Source organism: Balaenoptera physalus (genome assembly GCF_965194825.1).
Source record: "Balaenoptera physalus genome assembly, chromosome: 13".
Taxonomy (NCBI): Eukaryota; Metazoa; Chordata; class Mammalia; order Artiodactyla; family Balaenopteridae; genus Balaenoptera; species Balaenoptera physalus.
In genome coordinates, this window is record NC_138892.1 from 96238722 (window position 1) to 96266240 (window position 27519).

The window sequence follows — 27519 nt, forward strand, 5'->3', positions numbered from 1 at the left end:
TCTTTGTATTATATTTGTGCTCTGGCTTACCTTCCCTTGTGGGAGTGAAGGTCAAGGTCTAATTTAAAGGGGAAAAAAGAATGGGAAAAAATCCAAGAAATCTTCTAAAAGAAAACGACTTGAGTAAATGCTTCACAACATTGTCCCCCCGTTTCATTTTACAACTTTCTTTCATTTTGTTCTAGTCTTCTCTCTGTGGCGTTCCACGTTTAAACTACTAAATAGTAAATGAACATCTTAAATTTCTGTGATTAAAAATGGTATCGTCAAACAAAATGATGACTGATAAATGTTTGAAATGGGTCCATCTCTGTGATTTTTATGTGATTCAGAACGTTTTGATAATAGCTTAAAAGCCTACATTTACTTCCATTTCCTCTCCTCTGTATTCTCTTGAGCCCACTCCAATCAAGCTGCCATCCATACCACGCCATCATCCGTGATTTCACATAGCCAAATCCAATTCTCAGTCCTCCTCTTACTTATTTGCAACATTGAAACAGTTGATCAATCTCTTCTTCATAAAAGACTTTCTTTGCATAGCTTCCATGATTCTAAACCCTTTACGATTTTCTCCTACTTCAACTTCCCAGTCACCTTCACTGCTTTTACCTCATCAACCCAACTGCTAAAAGTTAGAGGTGCCCCAGAGTTCAGGGTGCTTCTATATCGATACGGTCTTCAGGTGACTTCATCCAGTCTCGTGTCTTTAAATACCATCTTTATACTGACATATTTGCAAATTTACATCTCTAGCCTGGATCCCTCAACTCCAGGTTCCTATATCCTCTACCTCTTCACATCTCCATCGCATGTCCTAAAGATATCACAAACTTATCTTGTTCAAAACTGACTCCAGATCTTTCCTCTAAAATCTTCTCTACTCATAGCTTTTCCCCATGTAAGGAAAGGGCACTTCATCTTTCTAGTTTCTTAGGTCATAAACCTTGGAGTCATCCTCCAACCTTCTTTCCTTCTCATACTCTGTAGCCAGTCCAAAAGCAAATCTGATTATTTCCCACCACCTCCATGGCTCCCCCCTGGTCCAAGCTGCCATGATCTCAGATATCACAATAACCTCCAAATTGTTCTCCCTACTTCTTCCCTTGCCCTACTCCCAATAGTCTATTATCTACAGAGCACTCAGATCATATCACTTCTTTTCTCATAATGGTCTGATGTGTCTCTGCCTCCAATCAATGTCCTTACACGCCAATGAAATTTTTAGTAGTTTAATTTTATCTAACAAGAGGGACTGGTATTACATTTTTTTATTCCTTCTCTCCCCACACTCCCTCTCTTCTCTCCTCTTTTAGACCCCAAATATTATTATTATTATCCAGAGAAGATGCTAGAAAAATTAAAATAGAAAAAGAGACTAGTTGATAATTCACCACCAAATAATCCATAGTTGACATTCAAATTACACCACATGAGCGTTATCAGCCATACGCACATATTAGGATCATGCATATAATAAATAAATGAACATGACAATGGTTTGGTGAGATTTTAAAATTAATTTATTTCAGAACAAAGGTCATTATAAAGTGAAATCTTCTTATAAAATACTCTAGTGAGCAACATAGAAACATTGTTCTGTGTTCACTAATTTCTAGATATTAGATATTGGTCTTGTCTCACAACTTACTGTTAGAGAAATTGCTAGCAAGAGAATATCCCTGTGTCATTTGCGTTGAAAAGAAAATAAGACTAACAAAGTGAATCTGAAGTATAACTTGCTCATTTGAAGAAAACAATGACTCTGGGATTATTAAGACTAAAAGATAACACATGTAGGTTTATGAATATATGAAAAACTTTAACACATTTTTATTTATTAGTAGAGGATAATTAAGAGTATGTAATCATATATATGTGTATATGTCTAAAGTTAGGTGAATATGAGTAACTTGAAAGAGTTAGAAAAAACTAAATAAAACTAATGGTGAAATATTAAATACTTGTTAATTGAACTCTGTTTCTAAGTCCTATGATGCCAATGTAGGTCAGTGAAATCCATTTTGCATTGCACACATGAAAAATACTAGAATATATATCACATATGGCTGAGCTGAAAGAAGAGTGAGAGAATACTGAAAAGGCAGAAATAACAGTAAGATGAAGAAGCTCTGAAACCTTCTAAACAACCTTCCAATTTCAGCCCTGAAATGTAAAGAGCTTCTAAATCATCAGTCTTATCCTTACAACAGCAACAAAAAAGCTGAACAAACAAAATCAATTACTTTTTTTGGTCCAATCAAAGAAATTGAAGTTGCTGAGCAATATACCATATCCTGAAATCTAGAGAGAGACAGGTGAATACAGAAAATTATAGCCAAGATTAGCTTACCTAGACATAAGCTAATGGAACTATCACATGAACAGGAAAGAGAAAAAAAATCACATGATCACAATAATAGATGCAGAAAAAGCACTTGACAAAATTCAACACTCATTCATGACGAAAACTCTCAGCAACCTAGGAATAGAGAGGAATAACTTAATAAAGAATATCTACAAAAAAAAAAACCCAACAGCTAACATTATAATTAATGGTGTGACACTAGAAGTTTTCTTGCTAAGATCAGAAACAAGGAAAGGATGACCTTTTCACCACTCCTTTTCAACATTGTATTGGATGTTCTAGCTAATGCAATAAGACGAGGAAAGAAAATAAAAGGTATACAGATTGGAAAGAAGGAAATAATGCCATCACATATATGTAGGAAATCCAAAAGAAGAGACAAAAAGAAAGAAACCTCCTGGATATAATAAATGATTATAGCAAGGTTGCAGCATGAGATTAAAACACAGAAGTCAATTGCCTTCCCAGAAATAGAGACACAGATGTAGAGAACAAACGTATGGACACAAAGGAGTGGAAAATGGGGTGGGGGGAGGGGGATGAATTGGGAAATTGGGATTGACATGTATACACTAATATATATAAAATAGATAATAGGAACCTGCTGCATAAAAATAAATAAATAAAATTAAATTTTAAAAAATGTCAATTGCCTTCCTTTATACCAGCAATGAACAAGTGGAATTTGAAACTGAAAACATAATATCATTTTTTTTTAATTTATTTATTTTTGTCTGAGTTGGGTCTTTGTTGCTGCACATGGGCATTCTCTAGTTGCAGTGAGTGGGGGCTACTCTTCATGGCGGTGTGCAGGCTTCTCATTGCGGTGGCTTCTCTTGTTGCGGAGCACAGGCTCTAGGAGTGCGGGCTTCAGTAGTTGTGGCTCGTGGGCTCTAGAGCGCAGGCTCAGTAGTTGTGGCGCACGGGCTTATTAGTTGCTCCGTGGCATGTGGGATCTTCCCGGACTAGGACTTGAACCCGTGTCCCCTGCATTGGCAGGCAGATTCTTAACCGCTGCACCACCAGGGAAGCCCATAATATCATTTTTATTAGCACCCCCAAAATGAAATGATTGGGTAGAAATTTAATAAAATATGTATAAGATGTATATGAGGAAAACTACCAAACTCTGATTTTAAAAATCCAAGATCTAAATAAATTCCATGTTTATATATAGGAAGACTCAATATTGTCAAGATGACAACGTTCCCCAACTTGACCTAAGGATTCACTACAATCCCAATCAAAGTCCTTGCAAGTTATTTTGTGAACATAGACAAACTAATCCTAAAGTTTATATGGAGAGGGAAAGGACCCAGAATAGCCAACACAATATTGAAAGAGAAGAACAAAGTTGAGCTGATACTACCTGACTTCAAGATTTACTATAAGCTACAGTAATCAAGACAGTGTGATATTGGTGAAGTATAGACAAATAGATCAATGGAACACAATAAAGACCAGAAATAAACTCACACAAATAATGCCAACTATCTTTGACAAAGAAGCAAAGACAACACAATGGAGCAAAGATAGTCTTTCAACAAATGGTACTGAAACAACTGAATATCCACATGAAAAAAAAAAATCTATATACAGACCTTATACCCTTCACAAAAATTAAGTCAAAATGGATCATAGACCTAAATATAAAATGCAAAACTATAAAACTCCTAGAATATATCATAGGAGAAAATCTAGGTGACCTTGGGTATAACAATGACTTTTTAGATACAATACCAAAGGCGCAATCCATGAAAGAAATGATTGATGAAAATCATTAAAAACCTCTAAATTAAAAACTTCTGCTCTGTGAAGGACACTGTCAAGAGAATGAGAAGACAAGGCACAGCCTGAGCGAAAATATTTGCAAAGGATATTTTGATAAAGGACTGCTATCCAGAATATACAAAGAACTCTTAAAACTCAAAAATAAAAAAAACACAATTAAAAAACTGTCAGAATATCTGAAGATACCTCACCAAAGAAAAAACACAGAAGCCAAATAAGTATATAAAAAGATGTTACACATCATATGTCATTACAGATTTGAAAATGAAAACAACAATGATAAACCATTCACACCTATTAGAATGGCCAAAATCTCACTGACAACACCAAATGCTGACAGTGATGTGGAGCAACAGGAACTCTCATACTATATGACATCCTGGGAAAAGGCAAAGCTATGGAGACAATAAAAAGAGTAGTGGTAGCCAGGAGTTAGGAGAGGGGGAGGGATGGCAAAGCAGAACACCTAAAACTGCTCTAAAAAATAAAGTCTATTTTTTTCAAAGGGATAAAAGATCTGAACAGACGCCTCACCAAAGAAGATATATGGATAGCAAACAATTCCATGAACGATTATTTCCAACCTTATTTGTCATTAGAGAATTGTAAGAAAACAACAGTGAGATAACAATGCACACTTAATAGGATGGCAAAAAAAAAAAAATCAAAACAAAATTGACAATACTAAATGCTGACAAGGATACAGAGCAATAGAAACTGTCGTTCATTTCTGATGGGAATGCAAAATGGTACAGCCACTTTGGAAAACAGTTTGGCAGTTTCTTATAAAGCTAAATGTAGTCTTACTATAATCCAGTAATTGTGCTTCTAAATATTTACCCAAACTATCTGATAACTTATGTCTACATAAATACCTTCATGTGAATATTTATGGCCAAAATATAATTGCCCAAAATTGGAAGCATCCAAGATGTTCTTCAGTTGGTGACTGGATAAACTGTAGTATACCCATACAATGGAATATTCAGCAATAAATAGAAATAAGCTCTCAAGGCAGGACATGACATGGAAGAAATTAAGATGCATATTGCTAAGTGAAAGATGTCAGACTGAAAAGACTATATACTGTATAATTCCAATTATGACTTGACACATTTACTGGTGGATAGGAGTGAATTTTTCCTTCTGTAGTACTGGAATAGCTCCTTAACTAGTCCTCCTGTCTCCAGCCTTACCTTGGCACTGAAACAGCAGTGGCCTTTATAAAACAAAAAGATGATCATGTCACCTTTGTGTTGATAATACCTTAATGGCTTCTCATCATCTTAAGCATAAGTAGAAATATCTTAGCTTGGCTTATAAGTTGTCCATAGTGTGGGCCCTTTTCCAACCCAATCTCTGACAATTCCTCTCACTTACAGTCTTATTTTGCCAAGCTCTAGTTCTCCATACAAACTCTGGCTTTTTTAAGGCTCCATGTTTTGTTTTTATCTTATGAGGTTATGAAGATAGCAATAGGAGTGGTGATGGGGCTACATATGGAGACACCCAGTTGCTAGAGGTAAGTCTTCAAGACCAGAGTCATAGACACAGCCTCTTAAATCCATTTGTGCCCATATAGGCAGGAAGCAAAATGAGTCTGGAGCAGAGGCCATGTGTGAGAGGAATAACTTGTAAAATCCTTGGTTCTTTATAAAAGAAGGCATTCAGTGGGGATCATATGAGATATTCCTCTGCTTGTCTGGGATATTTAGTCATTCTGAATCAGTTTTATGCTCCAACAAATTCCATATGTTTCCAGTTGCCAATTTCTTGTGTGTTCTCGTAAAATATAAGCATAGGAAAAGAAATTCAGACATTAACACCATACACGATCCTCTTCCAAAAAAGAGTAAAAATTAAAAATTAGAATTTTATATCCAAATCTCTTGAAAAATTTAGAAAAATACTTAATACAAGACAGATAATTCTTCTTAAATATAACGGCTTGGTATAAAATATTATTTTAATGAAAATAATTATAAATTATTAAATTAAAAACTCTGGCTTAGGAAATTTGGTAATTTATTTCTTAAGGATCACTTATAATTAAATTATAATTAAATTGAATTATAATTAAAATGAATAATAATTTCCAACTTATATAAAACTGGTTCGAATTCCTGGGCACAGAATCCATAGCTTTTGACGTATTAACCTTCAAAAACAAATGAAGAGACAAAGCCAAATCAGCTGATTACCATATTTCAAAGTTAATTTCCCTTGTTTCTACTGTCAATTTAAATTCTGGAAAATTTATTGTTATTCAATCGTACGAGCTAATTTTTAATTTAATATAAAGTTTTTTCTTGATTTTACATTCTTTCAAGCATTCTCAAACCTCTACCCTCTATCAAACATGTTAAGAATTATAAGTCATGGTCCTGCTTTTTTTCCCATTCTCATTTGTCATCCTAAAGCACTGTTGTCAGTACCAAATCCTTACCTTACCATTCCATACCAAAGTAAGTCAATTTTCAAGACTTGAAATGCACTGAAGCTAGACTCCGAGGCTAGGTTTTCAGATACAAAAGCATCTCCCTAATAATTCTTGGAGATTACACCATTTATCTTTAAGAAATTTCCTGCACAGAGAACTGACTAATTCTGTAACTCTTTCTCAGAGTGATATTTTTGTCAGAATGCAGGACAAGTCAAAATGTTCAGGCTTAAATAAACAATAGTTTAAAAGCAATCCTTAGACCCCCATCTGGAACTAATTTACTTCTCATTTGAACTTCTGGCATTATAAAGCATCCACTTTTATACTGCATTAATTTAAAATTTCCATTAAATTGCTCGATCTCCATGCTTTTATGGGGCTTAAATGTTTTTTATGTCAATTTATTTTGACCATCACAGGAAATAGAGCAAGGAGTAGGGGATGGGGGATGGGACTGCTTCAGAAACTATGGCTATATGAACAAATTTTTGTCCCCTGACTAGATCTGTTAAATTTTTTAGTTCAGCTAGAAATTTTAGGAGTTGAGATGGAGGAGAACATAGGAATCAAGAGAGGTCACCATGAGATGACATTGAAGATAGATAGCACTTCTCTGCTAAGTCCTCTTTTCTTTATCTACATTGAGCATCTTAACTATGCCCACTGCATTTGCCAATCACTAGAAAGTATCGTTCTAGCAATGATCAACTCTCTCCAGCTTCATGCTATGATGTCAGCTGCCTGTGGGACAGTGCTTAGCAGTGACTGGGATATGACAGGCATTTAATAAATAAATGTTGAATGTATGATAGATGGGTAGATAAATAGAAGAATAGAAGATGGATGGATGGATGGATGGATGGATGGGTGGATGGATGTGTAGATGGATGGAGAGATGAGACTTCTCTACCTGGATGTTTTCATTAATGTCTCTTGTTCAACGTGTTCAAATCCACCTCACTTGCACTTAACTCATTTCTCCATTATATTCTGCCTCAGAGAATAACTCAGACTTTTATTCCATATAGACCAATCCCTCTGTCACACTTTGCACATCTAATCAGTGAACAATTTCCATAGGTAACCAGCTCAAATTGAGCCATCTCCCTACTCAGAACCTCTGTGTGCCCATAGACTTCACAGTAAAATCCAAGCTCGTCAATGTGACATATAAGCTCCTTCATAGTCTGGGCTGTGAAGAACCTCACAACCTACCCCCTACATAGCTCCATCCACACACCACTCAACCTACGCTGAACCACTTGTGGTTCCTAAATGAACCAGGGTCTCCCATGACTCATGGGAGGCCTTTGAACATATGCTCTTTGCTTACAGTACTCTCCCTAAGTTAACAAGTTCAACTCATCCAAGACTTAGCTCACAATTTAGGTCTAATATGAAGTCATTGCAAAGATCTTGCTTAGGGAATCTTCTGTCTTGCTTTCTTTCATGTCTAGCACAGTGATCAATAAATATTTAATGATTAAATTAATGTGTGTAAATCTCATATATGTGGGGAGGAGAGAAAGACTTAATGAGAGAGCCATACAAGAAGCATTTGAAAATATTAAATTTAGATATCAGTAAAGCTGAAATCTGATTTCTGTGCACACATCTTTGCTCTGAGCCCCTCTCCTTAAGATCTGACATTTCAGAGGATGAAATAGAATATATATGTATAATTGAATCACTTTGCTGTGCAGCAAAAATTAGCCCATTGTAAATCAACTATACTTCAATAAAATTTTTAAAAATTAAAAATTAAAAAAAAAAAAGATCTGACATTTCAAGTCTCACAATTTCTGGGTGGTTTTTTGACATCTCGTTTCCAGTGCAGCCTATTTCCATCCCCTTTCAGTGAAGAAAAGGCTTTTAGTCTGCTTTGACTAGGGGTCCTGAGATTCCAAAGTGCCCCATTCTTGGTTTCAGCCATACTTGCAGCTGTTAAGCTCAAACTTCGTAGAGCTGTGCTGTCCCCCACAGGTCCTTCTAGATCAAGTCTTTGTGCTGAGATTTCCATAGTTCACTCCTTGATTTGAGGTGCAATGACCCATGTTTCTTGGGGAAGGCTAGTGTAGTCATAGAAAGAGAAGCCTGCTAAAAGGAAGAACATGAACTTGGGTCTTGGTGGTTGAAGAGAGACCCAGGAATAAAGTACAAAAGGCCAGAAGTGTCAGATCCAGGGGGTGGGGAATAGGGAACTTTTATCTGGAGGCTGGATTTGACAGGAGGATGACTGAGGTCAGGGTGAGGGAAGGAAAAAGGTAAAACTGAACTTCCTCTTATATTTTAGCCAAACCCCATCCATCTCAAAGATGGAAGAGAAGCAATCATAGGAATGACACTTTATACATATTACTCTGATTTTGTCTATTACACTTTCTCTTCTGGAAAACACAAGAAGGTTTTCTCGCTTTGAGGCACTTAAGTCGGTTAGACTCGCCTCAATCTGGCCTTCCTTCCTTCACCCAGGCATCATAACAGGACTTAGACAATATTCTAAATTACCCACATGTCTTTTGATTTTTCCTGGAACATGCAAAAGTGCAAATTCTCAGCTCCTCAAAAATAGGAACCGTGTCTTATTTTCTGTGCTGTCTTCTTCACTGCCTAAAATGTTTCCTGACATTCTATTCTGTGTTGTTGAAAGAAGGAACTTGTTAATGACTGAGGAAACTAGTAAGAAAACAGTTGCTTATCACATACTACTTTATGTCTGTATCATTACACACTTTTTTTTTTCTTTTTTTCCATCTTTTAAAGACCTTTTCAAGAGACAAACAAAAATCTTATTTATATAAAATTTCCTTCTTGCATCTTGAAATTCATATTCTCTTTCTGTGTTGCCATGGTTTCTGGTCATGGATATTGCCTCCACTGAGGATGAAGAAATCTAGTCATGAACAAAAAATGCGCTCTTCAAAGCGTGCCTCTTTGTCAGATGTAAGCTCAAAGGGAAAACAATTCCAACCATTCAGAATTAAATCATATCCATAGAAATATTAAAATATAGTGGTAAATATTGGACATTAGAAAAAGCATGCATTTTAAACTAAACAAACCTGGGTTCAATCAGTTCTGTCACTTGACTGCTCTGCAAAATAGACAAGTTTATTTACTTTTCAGTTCAGGTTTCTTATGTGTAAAATAGGAACATTAATTCCTACTTTTGAGAGTGTTTATGAGAAATAAATAAGCTTGTAGTCAATATTCAATACAAACTACCCTTTTGATAGTTAGCATTCCAGAAGTTCCATTAATGTCTTTATTTAAATCATAACTAAAATCTACTTAATGGTATTTTCTAAGAGTATATACACTTTAATCCAACAGCTCATATCGTTATTAAATAGGTACTTAGTTCTACAAAATTAATTTATTCAGCAATAAACTATCTCCACAGGTCTAAGGTAGAATTCACTCTATTTCTGTAAGTAAGCTCATTTTTATTTCTCTGACGCTTATGACCACCGAAGGTTTGGAGTTAAACTTAGGGCTGATAGTAGTATGAGGTCTGGGGCTGTGGTTTCCTCTGGCCCGAGAGAAGGGGCCTGGAGGGTCCTGTAGGTTGACGAATCAGGTTTTCAATAGACATCTGAAGTAGGCATTGAACCTGAGAAGTTGTGCCATATATTCCCTGGAAGTTCCGCTGTAAAGAAGATGTTTTCAGATAATAAAAACACACTAGAGTACCAACCTGTGTACAGTAGTAATACGGGGGCCAAATAATTTATCCAGATTTTAATTGTTTCCTCATTGGTTTCTTCAAATATTTATTGAGCACATATCATGTATCAGGCAGTATGCCAGCCATGGGAGATATAGGTGAACAAGGCTTAATCTCTGATCTCAGGTCACTCACAATTTGTAACACATAAGGTAGTATAAGTGAATAATTTACAAGGCAGCTGTGCACGTTTTATAATAGAGAAGAAACAAGTGACAATTTCACATCACATAGGGAGTGATTAATGGCTTGGGAAGGCCAGGGAAGACTTGAAAGAGGAGGTGATCCTTCACTGGTTACCACAAGTAGAAATGCTCTGGTGAATAGTAACATTATCTATGAGTCTACTGCTTTCTAAATACATCTTTCTTTTTCCCTTTCATTGATTTAGTTCCATTCTGGGTTACCTACTTAATATGCTGACTAGTTTTTAGCTTCTTTGGACTTTCCAGGGTGCAAAGTTAAAAAAGAAATCAGCCTGAAATTATTTATGGGACACTCAAAATGAGTAAGGATCTCTGCATTGTATTTAAAATAATAATTATTAACCTTGAAAGCAACCTTGAAGAAACATACAGCAAACCACGTTCCGATGAAGCCAAATGATACCATGAGGAGGATTGCATTTTCTCTCTCTGTGTTAGTACACCATGCGTTACAGAATGAAAGGAGTAGGGTCAGTGCCCCACACGAAGGCAAGAAAAGAAGCCCAGGAATGTTCAGAAGCGCCTAAAAACTCACTTTTTTCTAGAGACATTTCAAGCCTTTATTTTCACCAGGGTTTTGATCCCTTTTTTGGTCACAAAAGCAGTGTTGGGTGACTAAACAATATATTTTCTTAAAAATAGACCCTGTTTCTAAAGTACATACAACTTTCTCCCTGAAATTTTTCAAATTAAGAGTTTAGTAACAATAGAGGACTATACCAATAAGACTTGTCAGCTTTCTAGTGGCAAATTCCTCATCCGTGAAACGAGGGGCTTCCACTAAATGAGAGAGGGTGACACACTGGTGTCAGACAAGAGTGGGCACAGGGCTTCCCTGGTGGCGCAGTGGTTGAGAATCTGCCTGCCAATGCAGGGGACATGGGTCCGAGCCCTGGTCTGGGAAGATCCCACATGCCGCGGAGCAACTAGACCCGTGAGCCACAACTACTGAGCCTCCGCGTCTGGAGCCTGTGCTCTGCAACGAGAGAGGCCGCGATAGTGAGAGGCCCGCGCACCGCGATGAAGAGTGGCCCCCGCTTGCCGCAACTACAGAAAGCCCTTGCTCAGAAACGAAGACCCAACACAGCCAAAAATAATAAATAAAATAAATAGATAGTCACTCACCAATTTAAAAAAGAAAAAAAAAAAGAGTGGGCACATATTTCAGGAAGAAATGTAAATAATCTGAGCCTCAATTTCTTCCTTGAGGTACACACATACCTATAATATGTGTATCCATATACATAATCACATGCATATATTCCATGCTATGGGGCAATGAAGAGTAAACATATACATGTAAAGATATAGCACAGCACCTGACCTGATAGCACACACTCAATAAAGGAAGGTGGATAACAATACCGACAAAACTGCACTATTTTTTTCTTACTGTTTTCCCATTATAATTTTTATGATATTGTTTAAATTGAGGTTGTGCTTAGTGAGGTGAGGAAACCATTCCCAAGTGGTATTAAACTCTTTCCTCTTTCTCTTTTTCATTATTTTTCAAATATTTTACTTATTGTGACATTTTCCCTATCACTCATAAAATTCAAACTGAAAGCAATTTAGTGTTGACTTTTGCCACCCATTTAAGCTTGGTAATGTATACCATTGTTTCACATTTTTTGCTGGCCAAGTAGTTACACTGTGAGTAGTGTAATGAAGTAGAAACGGGAAGAAGAGGAAAAGAGAGACATTCTATCTTCTATGCATCATAATTTTGAGAAGTTTCACATTTGGGACACTGTGTAAGTTTATTATAATGTTGTTTCATGGTTTTTAAGCTTTAACATTTGTATTAAACATTGAGAAGTTTGGTTGTAAAAAAATAGGAAAAATAATTCAGATAATGGGCAGTAAATATACTTACAACCCAGAATGGACTCTGATTATGCTAGTATTAACCATATCTGCTTTCTTTTCCTATAACAAAAGTTTTTGTTTGTTTTTCACAGAATAATTAAAACTCTTTGTGAAATAATTGCTCTAAATTTAATAGACTCTTGTGGAAGGTCATTTAAAAGTATTTAAAAGTTACCTGGTCTTACAATTTAAAAATAAATATATTTTGTATGAAAGTCCTGCAGGTTACAGAATAAAAACCATATACATCACTTAATACATATTCATAATAACTTTTCATTATGATATGAATGTAGGAGATAATGAGCACCATCTTAGCACAATATGAAATTAAGGGTTTCCACTGGGTGTGTTACCAGGATCAAAGGCAAGTTCAAAAGTTAGTCAAAATGGGCAGGTGAAAATTAATGTTCCTTGAAGTACTCTCAATTGAAGCAGAAATTCTTTTCTTATCCTAAAAATTCTGACCTAACTATTTTAAACACTTTTCAGCCAGATTTTTTCCCAAGATAATCAGTTGACCACGATTCTATAAGCACATGATAATTTTCCCATAATAAATGCTTATTGTTGTATGCTACTGAGTTTTGGGTTGTATTTGTTACATGGCAATTGCTAACTGATACAGAAAGAAAGGAAAGGTTTCATAAAGGAGGTTATATTTGAACTAGATTTTGAAGGATGATTAGGATTTTATTAGTTAGATAAGGACTTTCAAGGCAGCAGTAACACTGTGATTAGAGGCATTAAGAGATGAATATGCGTGATGTTAGTAAGGAGTACAATCAGTCTGGTGGGGTGATGTAAGGAGTGCTATGGGAAATGATTGAAATTCATGTTGCAGAGGTATATGAGGATCCAGGAGAAACAAAAGAATCAACTATGAGCTGCAAGGTGATATTGCTATCCATATATTATAGATGAGAAAGCCAGAGTTTGGAGAGGACAGGTAATTGGAAACTGCTTTAACTGAGAACACATTCACTATGCATCAGTAAAGAGATAAAAGTTCCTTTCAGACAAAAAGACTAGATTTTTAATAATAAGGATACATCTTTAAGAGACCTATAAAAAAGACAATGATCACAAATATTTAGGGGGTCTCATATGCTTAAGTATCTTACAACACAGTTGTATTATACAGATTGTTAATCAAGTTTTTTCATGATTGTATAAGTGAAAAATAATGACATACATAACAGGATTTTTTTTAAGAATATGAGTCTAAAAAGTAACCTTTGAAAGTTCTGTCTGAATCTCTCTTGAGTATATCTCTTAAATTTTTTTAAAGTATAAGAATATCATGTGTGTTAGCTTTCATTTACCTTGAAAAGTTCATTTCTTTCTAAAAGTTGGTTTATTGCACAGATTACATCCAATCAATTTTCATTTAAAAATATCATTCTAATCATTAAAGCTGGTACTTCAGATGTCTGCCTCATCGTGATAATGACATCAGCAATTATTTTGAAAAACTAGCCCAGTCTTGTTAACCTTTAGAAATAGTATGGCTATTTTAATATAGAAAATTTCCCTTCTAACTCTTGCTTATAAACAGAATTTTATCCTATTTATTTATTATCTTGATGTCACTTTTAATATTTCTTTTGATTAAGTTCAACTTAGTGAATTTTCCATTTTGTTGGAAACTAGCTTACACTGATAATCATGACAGACAGGAAATAATCTAATCAACTACTATACTTATTATTCCTCATTCTGCTTTAGCCATACTGGCTTGCTTAATATTCCTTGAGCATATCAAGCACACATTCCTGCTGTAGGTCCTTTGCACTGGCTGTTCCCTCTTCCTGAAGCACTGTTCCCCCCACATATCTTTCCTCATCTCTTTCTTCTATCACCTTCTCATCAAGAATTACCCTGGTCACCCAATCTTAAATAGCAACTCTCACACCTTCATCTCCCAATGCTGAATCCCCCTTACCTTGCTCTTCCTATTTTACCTGATAGCACTTAACACCTCTAACAGACTATTGTAGTTTATTTTTTAATTATTAATTAATTAATAATTATTTTTAATTAATTAAATTATTTAAATAATTGATTATTAATTAATTATTTTATGGTTATGTATTTTTTATCTGTCTCCTCCTAGAAGAATATAAGCTTGGTAAGTTCAGAGATCTTTGTCTCAATTGTTTACTGGATTATTACAAACACCTAAAACAGAACCTGGCACAGAGAAGTTACTCGAAAAATACTTATTCAATGAGATAAGGTCAGCGAGCGTTTGGGGAATAGATGTGAGAGATGGTTTAAGTTTTAACAGAATCATTGGCTGCTGTGTGGAGAGTAGTTTAAGGGAGTACTGGGGGGTGCAGTTAAAATAGGGACACCACTGAGAAAGCAACTGTATTATCGTTAAGAGGTAAAACCATGTGATGAGAGTAGTCGTGGTGGAGGAGGTGAGACTTGGTAAGCTATATCCCATATGAAAATTATATTTCATAATAAAATTATAATAAAACTAGGGACGAAATAATACTGGTGAAGTTTTGTAATTACATCAATAAATGGTGAATGTCACTTACGGGCCTCAGACAATTTAAATAACAATAGAGCCTTTAGCAGATATCATTTCCAAAGATGTAAAATTATTTTCATTCTTTCGACTAATAATTTTACATTATGATATTATTGCAAACTTAATAATATATAAAATGCATTTGTCTTTTCCATGAATAATCTGTGAGAGATGAAAACATGTTTTCAAAAAATGAATATATGACATGTCCATTTTTCAAAATGGCTTTTGATGATTTTTACTGCATTTGAAGTAAATTGAATTTTTTTTTAATGTGTGATTCTTTTGTTAAAATAAACATGACATAAAGATGTAGATCCCTTTAAAAAGAATATAAAAACGTGTAGATTGATTTCATTGATTAAGCCGAGCAGCACTGCCCATTGCAAGGTGGCAATCTGAAACTAAGCCCAAAACCCAGGAGTCAGCAGGAATGACGTTATCAACAACAAAATGATAACTCAGAGGTGCACCAGAATCATTTTTATATTCTTGGAACAAATTGTTTAAAACCAAACCCCAGAATTAATTTACTCCAATATTAGACAATGATCTGATCTGATTCTAACAAGCTTGTTAATATGGCTTATCCATCTTTGGAATAATAAAAGTAACAAAGTACATTTATAGATAGGTTATTAGAGGTAGTCTCGGAAACCGTGGCAAAAAGAGAAAGCCATGGTATTTCAGGGAGGAAAAAATTATATATGCGTGTATATGAAAAAATATGTTTATATAACCAAAAATTAAAAATATGCAAAAGCCCTAGCACTTTAGAATTGTTTTGCCTCAACGACTCTACAGCTTCTAAAAGTATCACCACATAACTACACAGGGCACTAATCAAGATTCTTAACTAAGATCCAGACGTTTTAAGAGTGATTTAGCTCTACTCGGTATGCTTGGTTTTGAAAGGCAATGGCCTGTCTAAAACATTTTATAAAGATTTCTTTGAGAAATGATTAAATTTAAATGGTCTGGGAACTGGGGTACTTCAAACTTCAGTTATGTAAAAAATTTTGTTAATTTTAATAGCTCATGGTCTGAAGATGCCAGATAAATGAATTTTTCTAGGTCACAACCTTTTGAGTTAAAACTCCATGTTCTGACAAAATGTGAAACTCTTTGAATACTGCAAGCAGTTATGTTTACTAACACTGACAATTGAAAAACAGAAGAATATCTCCGTCTAGGGCTTACAGTTTCTTACACGAAAAAAAAAAAGACAGTCTCAAGAGAGTGGACAGTGACAGACTCTGCAAGTTGAAGATCAAACCACAAGTACACTCACTGTGGGAAGTATTATAGGGTCAGTGGCCTTGCTACTTTAGGCACTGCAAATATTTTGGCTCAAATCCAGCCTCACACTCTGTAATTAGAAAGAACATTGCTGCTTTCAGTCTCCAGCCAAGCCACGTTTACTTGTAGTCTGTTTTATGAGGTTTTCATTGCAATTTGCACTGGGATCTCTCATATAAACCACTGCAGTAGGGGGGGTATATACCCTGTTGATCTTAACAGAGGCAACAGACAAAGGAGAGACTGACAGTGACTTTCAACTAAATAGTCTTGTTTCTCCAAGGATTATCTTTATAGACTACTACATACAGGGCATTTCAGTAAAACTACCATAATAGACATTTTTAAATGATAAAATACAGTAGACATTGATTCTTTAGTTAGGGTCAGTGGGATCCCAGGAAGACCATCAAGGGTATTCAAAGGGCTGGTGAGCCTGCTGAAATTATATACTAGACTGTGTGTATATACGTTTTTCCAGGGAAAGGGTCCAAAGCTTACATTCTATTTTTAAACTGTCTGTGATACTCTCCTCCAAAAAAAGTTTTTTTAAAGATTAAAAACCATTGTTTTCAACTATAATACAAGAATAAGAAAATGTTCAGCATGTGTCCCATCGGTTTTTTAAGGACAATAGAATCCACCTCTCTCAAGCATCGCTCTTTTTCTGACTCACCTTCTAGTTAAATATTAGCCAGATGGCCTTGGCCTTAAATTCAGTTTAGACAATGGAGAAATTACAGGCTTCGGAAACAGCCTCTTGAATTCACATCCTGACTCAGCCACTAACTAGCTAGGTGAGCTTAGTTAAATGAGTTAACCTCTCAGAGCCTCAGTTTCCTTATCTGAAAAATGGGGTCAATCCTAGTACCTGCCTCTCAGGGGTGAAGTGCTGGTCGAGGAGATCATGCAAGTGAAGTGAATAGCATAGTTCCAGATCCTCATCCTGACTGTAAGTACTTCATTGGCCTTACTTTTGAGAAGCTTTAATGATTCACGAATAAAATCTGTAATTTTGAATATTTTTGATAATACAAATATCTTTTCATTACAGTAAAAATCATCACATTTTAACTGGTCTTTATCAATCATCAGTATTCAAACTTTAGACACCCATATTGTAATGCTTTATGGCTAAATTCATTGTTTTGCTAAAAACTGTGTATGTGCGCATTTTCACATTGTGATGTTTTTAACTCTGTGACTAAAGGAACAAATCTAAGATGTTCATTAATGCACAACAAACCATTAAAACATCACACCAATTTTTAGGCCACAATATGAAATTTTAAAAATATCTGAATAAACATAAATCGATATATCGGGTTTATATTGGGTTTATATGCCCAAGAAACATAAAACACATATAGTTGTATGGGCTATTTCTCTTTCCTGATGAGGGTAAGAACTATAAGGAAATTAACAAATTTGATTGAAATGTTGTTCTTTTTTTCCACAGCTCTTGTCGTGAGATTTCTGACCAAACGGTTCATCTGGGAATACGATCCCACCCTCGGTAGGTCAAATTTTGTTTCATCCTTCTCTCCGATCAAAGTTTTGACCCAAAAGAGAGAATGACATTTTCTGTTGCAACAATTCTAAGCATCTTGCAGCTATTTGGGAAGTGCTTTATCAAATCATGCGAAGAAGCCCTGTAAGAAGACGGATGTGTGTTGCATGCCATCTGTGCTTAGAACCCTGTGGAATTTTAAAGCGTAGAATGAAATCAGGTCAAGCCAGAGACAAGAAGGAAATGGGTACAACTTGATGCTCTTCCATCAGTAAACGTAGCATGCATCATTCTAGTGGGAGAAAGAGGATGCAGCGGTCGTGGCGAATTGGGTGTGGGAGAGAATGGCATAGGGAGGAGAGGATAACAGTAATATTAAACTTGTGAATGCTCATTTTGGGAAAATGTATAAATAAACTATGTTTCTCCCCCTCTTCTCTCCAATGAATCTGATTTAAGCCTATTTAAAAAATAAAAAAGAAGCAGCAAAAATTGATATCTGGGGATCTTGAAAGTAGCAGTAGTGTTAACGGATGAGGTATTCGTCACATGTATTTTTCATAGTCCAAAGCAGAGTACTTATTTGTAATCTATTTAGTTCTCATCTTCAAAATAACACTGAAAATCCATGGGTTCCAAATTAAGCTAAGATTTGACTCTGAATTAAGCCTCTGAGCTTTTGTTTGTTATGCTTCGGGACCTCAGTTGGTTTTGTAAAGGTCAACGTCTTTGAAATCCATATGAGGAGGGAGAGGCATACATCATTTCATTACCAGGCACAGTGTCCCAGACCAAGCTGGCCTTACTCAGAATGATGAAGTGGGGCAAGGTGATTCCTGGTTTGTTCTTTGTTTTTGTGTTTATCACTACAAGGTTACACACATTCAGTTTAAAAGGGGGCTTTCTTTCCCCTTGTGCCTCCTTTCATTGCTTTCACTCATTCATCTGACGAGTATGTATTAAATGCCTCCTATGTGTCAGGTGATTCTAGGTGCTGAGGATAAATCAATAGGCAGAGGGAGAAAACATGGGCTTTGGTTGAACTTACAGTCTAATGAAGAGAGAAGAGTCAATAAACAAATATATACATGTCAAATAGTAATAAGCATTACAAAGGGAAACTGAACAGGGAAGGGGATAGAGAGTGATCTTATATTTTATCTAATCTTTAACTTTTTTTTTTTTTTAACATTTTTTCTACTTTTTTTAAAAAAATTTACTTATTTATTTATTTATGGCTGGGTTGGGTCTTCGTTTCTGTGCTAGGGCTTCCTCTAGTTGTGGCAAGTGGGGGCCACTCTTCATCGCGGTGCACGGGCCTCTCACTATCGCGGCCTCTCTTGTTGCGGAGCACAGGCTCCAGACGCGCAGGCTCAGTAATTGTGGCTCCCGGGCCTAGTTGCTCTGTGGCATGTGGGATCCTCCCAGACCAGGGCTCGAACCCGTGTCCCCTGCATTAGCAGGCAGATTCTCAACCACTGCGCCACCAGGGAAGCCCCTAATCTTTAACTTTTTAATCTATAGAATTTATTTTAGTGAGAAGTAAAAGGTGAAGACCAAACATCTTTTCCAAATAGTTGACCAACTGTCCTCCTATTATGTATTAAACAATCCCCACCTTTCCCCACTGCTTCCAATGCTGCCTTTTTTTCATACATGGGGTCATGTACGTGAGGATGCAGTTCTAGATTTGCTTTTCACATCCAATGCCAGTACCACGCTCTTTTGATAATTGTATGTTCCTGAGAACATGTTGAAACCCAGTAGAGAAAGCCTTCCTTCTTTACTTTTTTACAGAATTATCTTGGCTACTATCTCTAGTTTATTCTTCCAGGTCAATTTTTAAAACTCTATCATAATATGACATAATTTTTATTGGAATTGCATTAAAACTATAAATTACTTTGAGAAGATTCACAGCTTTAAGATATTTAATCTTTTAATCTAAGAGAACAGCATGTCTCTACATTCATTAATCATCTCTGTTTTCGCTTTTAAATAAAAAGTTTTTCAACATCAGTAATTTTTGACATGTTTTAATATATCCACAATCTAATCTTAAGATGATATATGTGGATCTAAAAATGCACTTGGTTTGAAAAAATCATTCATTATCTATTGTTTGCCCCACCTAAGTAAATGCTTACTCTCCTCTTATATTTTTATTACTTATCTAAGTTTTATAAAGATTATAGTCCCTGAGAATCTTAATAATTTATGGTAGTTTAATAGAAAAATACTAATTTTACTTAGCTGTACCAGTACGTCTCAACGAAAGACGAAGCTTCTAAAAAATGATCTCATAAAATTTTGAGCTCTCTCTGAATATGTTCTAGTAACTAATGTTACTTTTTAATTAGTCTTGGGTGAACCATTTTCCCTCTGGTTTTATTCCTTCTGAAAAACGACAGCTATTAATAGAAATCTCCTGCATCAGTTATCTGTAACTCAGGCTTCCTTCACTAAGAATAATGAAATTTTATTGAGTGACCTTGTACTGTGCTGCTGCAAAAGGATTGCAGCTGCTAGGCAACAAGAGTGATTTCAGAAGTATCAGATAGATGACTCACTCCCAGGTGAGGCTTTCATTCAGTCACCGTGGAAACAGTATGTGTGTGTGTGTGTGTGTGTGTACACTCATGTACTAGAAGTCACTAATGTTCTAGCCTACAGGAGTTTCCAATCCATCTGATTCAAGATGAACCAAGCATTTCCTGTATGTAACTTCATACTATTATTATAGAGTTTCAAAACCACCACCCAAAGGGAAAGCTACCTTAGAAAGTAAGATGGCATATTTGCAAAACACAGTTTTGAATTCTGAATGCACAGCCTTCCTCAAAAACATGGGGCCGTTTTTCAACCTGCAACAGAATTATTGCTCCATGAGAAGCTAAAGACTATGAACACCATTCAACATGTTAACAACACGGGAATATCTATTGCTCTGAGATAATTCTATAAAGAAAATGCTTGCTACTATAATAGCAAGTGATTCCCAAAATTTAGATTTTTTTTTTTTAAGGAGAAGAACTATCACAGGAATTCCAATTAGGGATGGAGGCTCAGAGCGTGAGGGAGAATTAAACTCACATTCTGGTGGCACTTACATTTCACAAAAGAAGGAAATATTATTAGCCTCCAAGTGTTTTGAAGGATATAATCCAAGAAAAAAGTTCAATCCCTTACATTGGACAATTTTAGTTTTCCTTAAAGTTTTCTCATTTTGCCATGGATCAGTGAGATCTTTGTCAGAGGCCAGAGCTGGTCTGTGAATTGCATTCAAAAACCACCACTGAAGGCTATAGGATTTGGGACTTGGACCACCTAACCAGGAAAAACCCCTGATTGATGGAGGTGTCAGCAGTGTTCTGGGTGCAGGACAGCTTCTGTGTTCTGATTAGATTCCAAAAAAAGAACTGACTCTGTACCTCTGAGAGTCATATTACCTTCAGAAAATGCTGATCATGGTAGAGAACACAGACAAAGGCTTAGATCGTGTACAGTTGTGTGTGTACGTGTACTTCTGCTTGTTGGGGGCAGTTGGAGAGAGAGAGAGAGAGACTGCTACTACCTAGGAGGCACCCTACTCTGTGTTTGAATGGATTATGGTGTCTCTACCTGGTTAGTAAAGGCTCAGACAAGAGTGAGGGTAGGAAGTGGGAGACATATTGGACACACTGACACTTTGATTTTGAGATTGGTTCTTCCTGCCTGCATTACAATTCCCTCTGCTTGGAGAGGCTCATTCTAGGAGAGAGGCACACCCAGAACAAATGCTCTCAGCTGGATACTAAAGCAGAGGTGCTCAGACAACTCACAGAACTATTTAATATTGGCACAGCAAGGAACTTTGAGATCGTCATTTGGCAAATAAGGAAACAAGTCCAAAGAAGTAAATTTATCCAAGATTACATGGCTAGTTTGTGGTTAGACCAGCAGTAGAACTCCAGTTAGTACAATTCCCACTATAGCATAAATCAACATTACTAACTGCCATTGTTACTGTACTAGCCAAATGTCCATATTAATATGTTGAAATTTGCAGAAGAGCTAAATTAGTGAAAGGATTAATCACACAAAACATCCCTTTGAGCATCAGTTTCTTTTAGTATACAAAATATACTTCTGTTTACAAAATGGTAATGAATATAGGTTAGAAATCATGTATCTCTCATATACAGTGAACTTCAGATATATGTTTAATATATATATATTTAATATGCCTAATTCCATCTTGAAACTAATATTGACCTTACAGTATACAATATTTGGTTCATTTCAAAGTATCTCTTAAACAATCATTCTCCCTACCCTTCAAGAAAAAAGACTAAAAATTATCATTCTGTTAGTATGAAAAAAAGAAAAGTGTTTCCACCCTCCAAACACATACACATTTATTCTTATGTTTTAGAATGAATAGTAGAGTTTCACTCCAAAGTACTTAGTACATTTTTTAGAATTATCTTCGGATAATTCTAGCACACGGATGTACAACGTTTTGCCTCTGTTAGCAATGTTCCCACTGTTTTACATGTAGACATGGGTTCCTAATGAGAGAGAGAAGGGGCTTAAAGAAAAAAATGCTTCAAATGGCATGAAACCAGTGTTCAGCTTAAATGAAATCACTGCTGTCACCCGCTGTTCTGTCTGTGGCTAACATTCCCTCATTTCCTGCCTTTCAACGTTTCCGTTTCGGTTAACAAACAGCCAAAGATCACACAATTTCATACCATTTTCACTATATTTTATTCCCCCCCTACTGTGACCTTCTGTGGTTGAAATACATATCCTATTTATCATGGGGGCAACTGAGAAAAATGTCCCTGTCTGTCAGACAACTTTTGGTGCAAAGAGATGGGCTAGAGCCCAGAACTCTGTTTTCCAGGCTCCAGGGCTGATGCCAGACCTTTCAAAGGGAAGGCAGCGCAAAGGTCACTGCAGAACAGTGGAGAGAGAAACAAAAAGCGCATATATCCTAGCTGTGTGCTGCCCTCTGGCCTCTCCTCTTCAGGCTGGAGCACTGAAGATGAAAAGGAAATAACTGAGAGAAAACTTCTAGATGAGTAGTCACTGTAAATGGTATTTTAGAGCATTCAATTAGACAAAACAATAATCTCCCATTTAACATAGAAGAGTAGGGGGATGGAATGATCTAGAATTGAGAATCATTGTACATACCACATAAGGATTACGTATTATAGAAAAAGGACTGTAACGTAAAATACACTTGTTAAAATCTATTGAACATAATCCCATTTTCATTTTTTAAAATGGAGGAATAGTGATTTACAATAGTATATTAGTTTCAGGTGTACAACATCGTGATTCAATTTTTTTATAGATTACACACTATATAAAGTTATTATAAACTATTGGCTATATTCCCTGTACTGTACATTTATTTACAATAGCCAAAATATAGACGCACCCTAAATGTCCATTGCCAGGTTATCATTTATATGTGGAGTCTAAAAAAAACAAAACAAACAAAACTTCATTTTAAAATTTTATTTTTCGGAAAATACATTCGCAATGGGCCATGCCTATGGTAATGATCATTACACACGACTGATGGCAGGTCGAAGGCTAGCTTGGCTAGCTTATGCTGCTTAGTTAAGTTTCCTTTCTGTGGTTTCTATTTTGAGCAGGAGATTTGATTTACAACAAAGTTACTTAAAACTGTGGTCAGAAAAGAACTGTAAAATAGTTGATGAGCTGAAGGAATGAAAGTGAGAAACATGAGACAGATAGAGAGGAAATGAAATAAAAACACTGGTTTACTGGCTACCCTGATGAGAAAGTAACTTCTAGGTTTTAGTTAGTTGCTTGGTTAGTGATTTGGGTACTTGAAGTGCAAATAATTGAGTTCATTGAGTTAATACTTAAGTTAATCATGCTGCTGTTTTCCTGGCACCATGTCATGTGTATGTGAAGCCTTTATATTATTTTACTTTATTTTTCCTGCATCCCCTCTTCTGATATCATTGCCCTCCTCTTTCCCATAGGTACATAATCTAATATGGTTGCTACTTAGCACAGTGGTTCAAAGCCTAAATTCCTAAAGCCAGTCTTCTGGGTTCCAGTCTCAACTGTACCATTTACCACTTAACACCTGTGTGACCTTCAGCAACTTATTAAATGTTGTTGTGCCTCAGTTTCTTCACATAAAATGGATCTGATAGTAATATATACTGCATGAAATATTTGTACGGAATAAATGAGTTAACACAAGTAAAGCATTTAGAACCATTCGTGTTCAAATGATAAGCAGTATGTGCTAGCTATTACATATTTTTTGAAAAAAGTATTTTTCTATATATGCATATACTTTAAGTTTGTATACATTTTATCATGCTGTAGATCTACCTATAGAGGTAATCATGTGTTTTTTTTTTCTTTAGTACTTTAACGTGTTAATTGCACTAATAGTTATAAACACTTTGCATTACTGAAATAAACTCTACTAGTTTATGATGTACTTTTCTTATTACACTGTTGGATTCAACTGGGTAATATTTATTTAGAATTTTTGAATCTATGTTTAAGAATAAAATTAGCCTACAATTTTTTTCTCTTTTCTCTTCATATTACTTTTACAATACTTCTTGTTGGAGTTCGTGTAATGGGTAGCTATTCTTTTTTTTTTTTTTTCCTAGAACAGCTTGTTTAATGTTTAATAGCAATCTCCTATAAAGCCAATTGAGTGTAGTTATTTCATTTTGATAAAGAGAAATCTACAATCAGCATTTAAATTTATTTACCCACTATTGATCTACTTGTGTTCTATTTCTCATTGCACCAATCTGTGTATTTTTTTCTCTCACAGAATTTATCAAGTGTTTGAAATTTGTTTAGTATACAGTTCATAATATTATTTTATTTTTATTACTATTTCACCAGAATGTGTAATCATTTCCCCTTTTCATGCTAAATTTTGTTTGATCGCACCTTCTCTCTTAATTTATTAGTCAGTATTGCCAGATTTTTACCTTTCCTCCACCCACCTTTTTTTTTTTAAATTTTTCAAGCACCATGCTTTGGTTTTGTTAACCTTATCTAATTTTTTCTACTGTTTTCTCTTTTACTTCTTTCCTCATATCTTCTTGGATTTATTCTGTTTTCCTCTTCTAACAGTTGAGTTGAATAATTTGCTCACTTTTTTCAGTTCTTCCTTTTTATCATGTCATCATTTGGAGTAAGACAAGTACATTAACTCACTCAAACCTGCCTCTGGTCTCTTCCCCCACCTCCAGCCTGATATATTATTGTTATCTAGAACTGTAATTCTGGATTGCTTTTGGTATAGTTTCATTGCTTTGCTTGACTCCATTAGGATCTTGAATTCAGTTTTGCTGATGAGAAGCCCAGGCTCAATCTGAATCACATGCTTTTGTAGGTGATGTGCTGTTTTCCTCTAGATCCTTTAAAATTTTCCTCTTTGTCATTGATATCCTTACATTTTGTTGTAACAGGTTGAGACATGGGACTTTTTTCCTTGTGTGCCCTGTTATTTCTTTTTTTAAATTTATTTTATTGAAGTATAGTTGGTTTACAATATTGTGTTAATTTCTGCTGTCCAGTGAAGTGATTCAGTTATACATATATACATGTTTTTTCATATTCTTTTCCATTATGGTTTATCACAGGATATTGAATATAGTTCCCTGTGCTATACACTAGGACCTTGTTGTTTATCCATTCTATACTGTCAGTCCTTTTGATATGAAGTTGTTCAATGCCTCTCATCCTGGGAAATTCTCAGTCACTACAACCTCAAATATTTTCCATTCTTCTATGTATTTTATTCTCTCTTTGAGGCTCGTTTTATAGTAGAAAATAACATGTCTATTTCTATTATCCGTATCTCTTATATTTTACTTTCACATTTTCCTTCTTATCATTTACTAGTGCTTTCTGAGAGAGTTCTTCAACCTGAACTTCATCAACTTAATCATTTATTGAGTGCTTTATGACAGTTGTTCTAGTTTTCATACAGAGCAGCACCATTTTAACTTCTGGTTTCCATTTCATGTTCAGGGGCACACTCAGTCACCTAGTGCTCTTGCCCCTGCTAACTCCTCCTGACTCCAGCAGAGCTTGGGGACTATGCTGATATTATCCTACCAGCCTCTGGCTGGTATTGAACTGCTGCCATTTTTCTACCTTGAAGAGGCAACATGAACTCTGCTTTGTTCCCTCTCCCCTCCATTCTGCCCAGCCCTCCTCTATGTTGGGTAACTGTTCCTCACCAACCCCCAGTCACTGGGGTCCAACCACCTTCTACTGCCCCAAGGGTCCCTCATAGCTTTACACAGTCATTTTTTACACGGTTAGCCACCCACTTCCCTTTGATGTTTATACCTTCCTAGGGTTGAGGTCTAGATAGAAACGAACAGCTTCTGTCTATATGCCATCTTGTCAGGAACAGGAATTAACATGATTCCAGAAACTGGATTTTTAGGAGTATCAAGGTAGAATGCACTTGTAGGAATCACTTTCTCATTTTAGGATGTAGAGGCCTCATTCTAGAAGGAAGAGAGCATCAGGAAGCTGGCCTCATAGGAGAATAAAATAAGAGGCAAAGACTTCCTAGGATGCACCTTCCCTTACGCTATAAAAACAGACATACTCCTGTGACTAATTTGTAATCCTAAGCATCAAATTAAATCATGCACTTATTTACCTTTTCACCTTCTTTTTTGCTCCTTCCCTCAGAATCAACCTACCGACACCAAGCAACCATTGATGATGAAGTTGTCACCATGGAGATACTAGATACTGCTGGCCAGGTGAATGAGGAATAAGCTAAAATCTTTTCTGGATCAAATAAAAATGAGATGTGCATAATATGAACAAAATTAAGATACTTTCCTATAATTAACTAATGATGCCTAAAGACTTTTTAATTTAATTATCTAGTTATTTTATATACAATATTAACTTATTTGCAACAGTATTAACTTATTTGCATATGCATCCTTATGTAAATTACCCAGTACTCCAAAGGGGTTTTGAAAATATCATAGTGTTCACATAATATCATCTAGAATAGAATTGCCCACCTATATTTTGGGGAGTTGGGGAGATCTCCCAAAACTCCCATTGGAATGCTGTGATAAAGTTAAACAGATATCATTACTGGAGAAGTTCTCAGAGCCTTAATATGCTTATGTATAAGGTGAATCTTTAAGAAATTTACTATATATTATATTCTAAACTTATATGACCTTAGAATCTTTTTTTGGAATACTTTATTTTAAGAATCCCTTCTGTAATATTCTTTTCAGACCTCACCACATCTGATTGAAAATTTGAGCCACATCATTGAACAATAGTAACTTATTTTAAAATGAAACTAATATAAATTTGTTTTGTAGCCAGTCGTTCTGAAATTATAAACAAGTTCATAGGTAGGTTTGGTTCCCAAGTTTAGGCATGACCACTAAGAATGAGAGTTAGGTAGCTGAAGGATTTCATGGTGCTTTTCAGTTACTTGGGATCCCAAGAAGACTTGAATTAAAGTGTTTAATCCAAGAAATATACTTGCAGCTAATTATACAGTTTTCCTTCTCATCACTACCTGCTCCCTATATATGCTCTCACCTTCCAGCACTGATTCTAAAGAGAGGCAGCAGAGAAATACTTGCCTGCAGAAGTCATTTGAGCCTATAAAGGCAATGAATTTTCAAATCACACATGCTACCTTCTTAGGAAGGAGGAATCATCCACTTTGAGAATCACTGCTAATGAGGTTCTGT

General features: G+C 35.6%; 1 protein-coding gene across 4 annotated transcripts in view; it reads left to right on the forward strand.

Moving 5' to 3' along the window:
• RERG (RAS like estrogen regulated growth inhibitor) overlaps positions 1-27519 on the forward strand; it is a 105933-nt gene that overhangs the window by 76084 nt on the left and 2330 nt on the right. For 2 of the 4 annotated variants that reach the window (XM_082421960.1, XM_082421961.1), the window contains exons 3-4: positions 17708-17764; positions 26477-26550. In XM_082421960.1, the coding sequence (XP_082278086.1) occupies positions 17708-17764; positions 26477-26550 (131 nt within the window). The remainder of the gene's footprint in view (positions 1-17707; positions 17765-26476; positions 26551-27519) is intronic. The other 2 variants (XM_082421962.1, XM_082421963.1) reach the window with 1 other exon arrangement.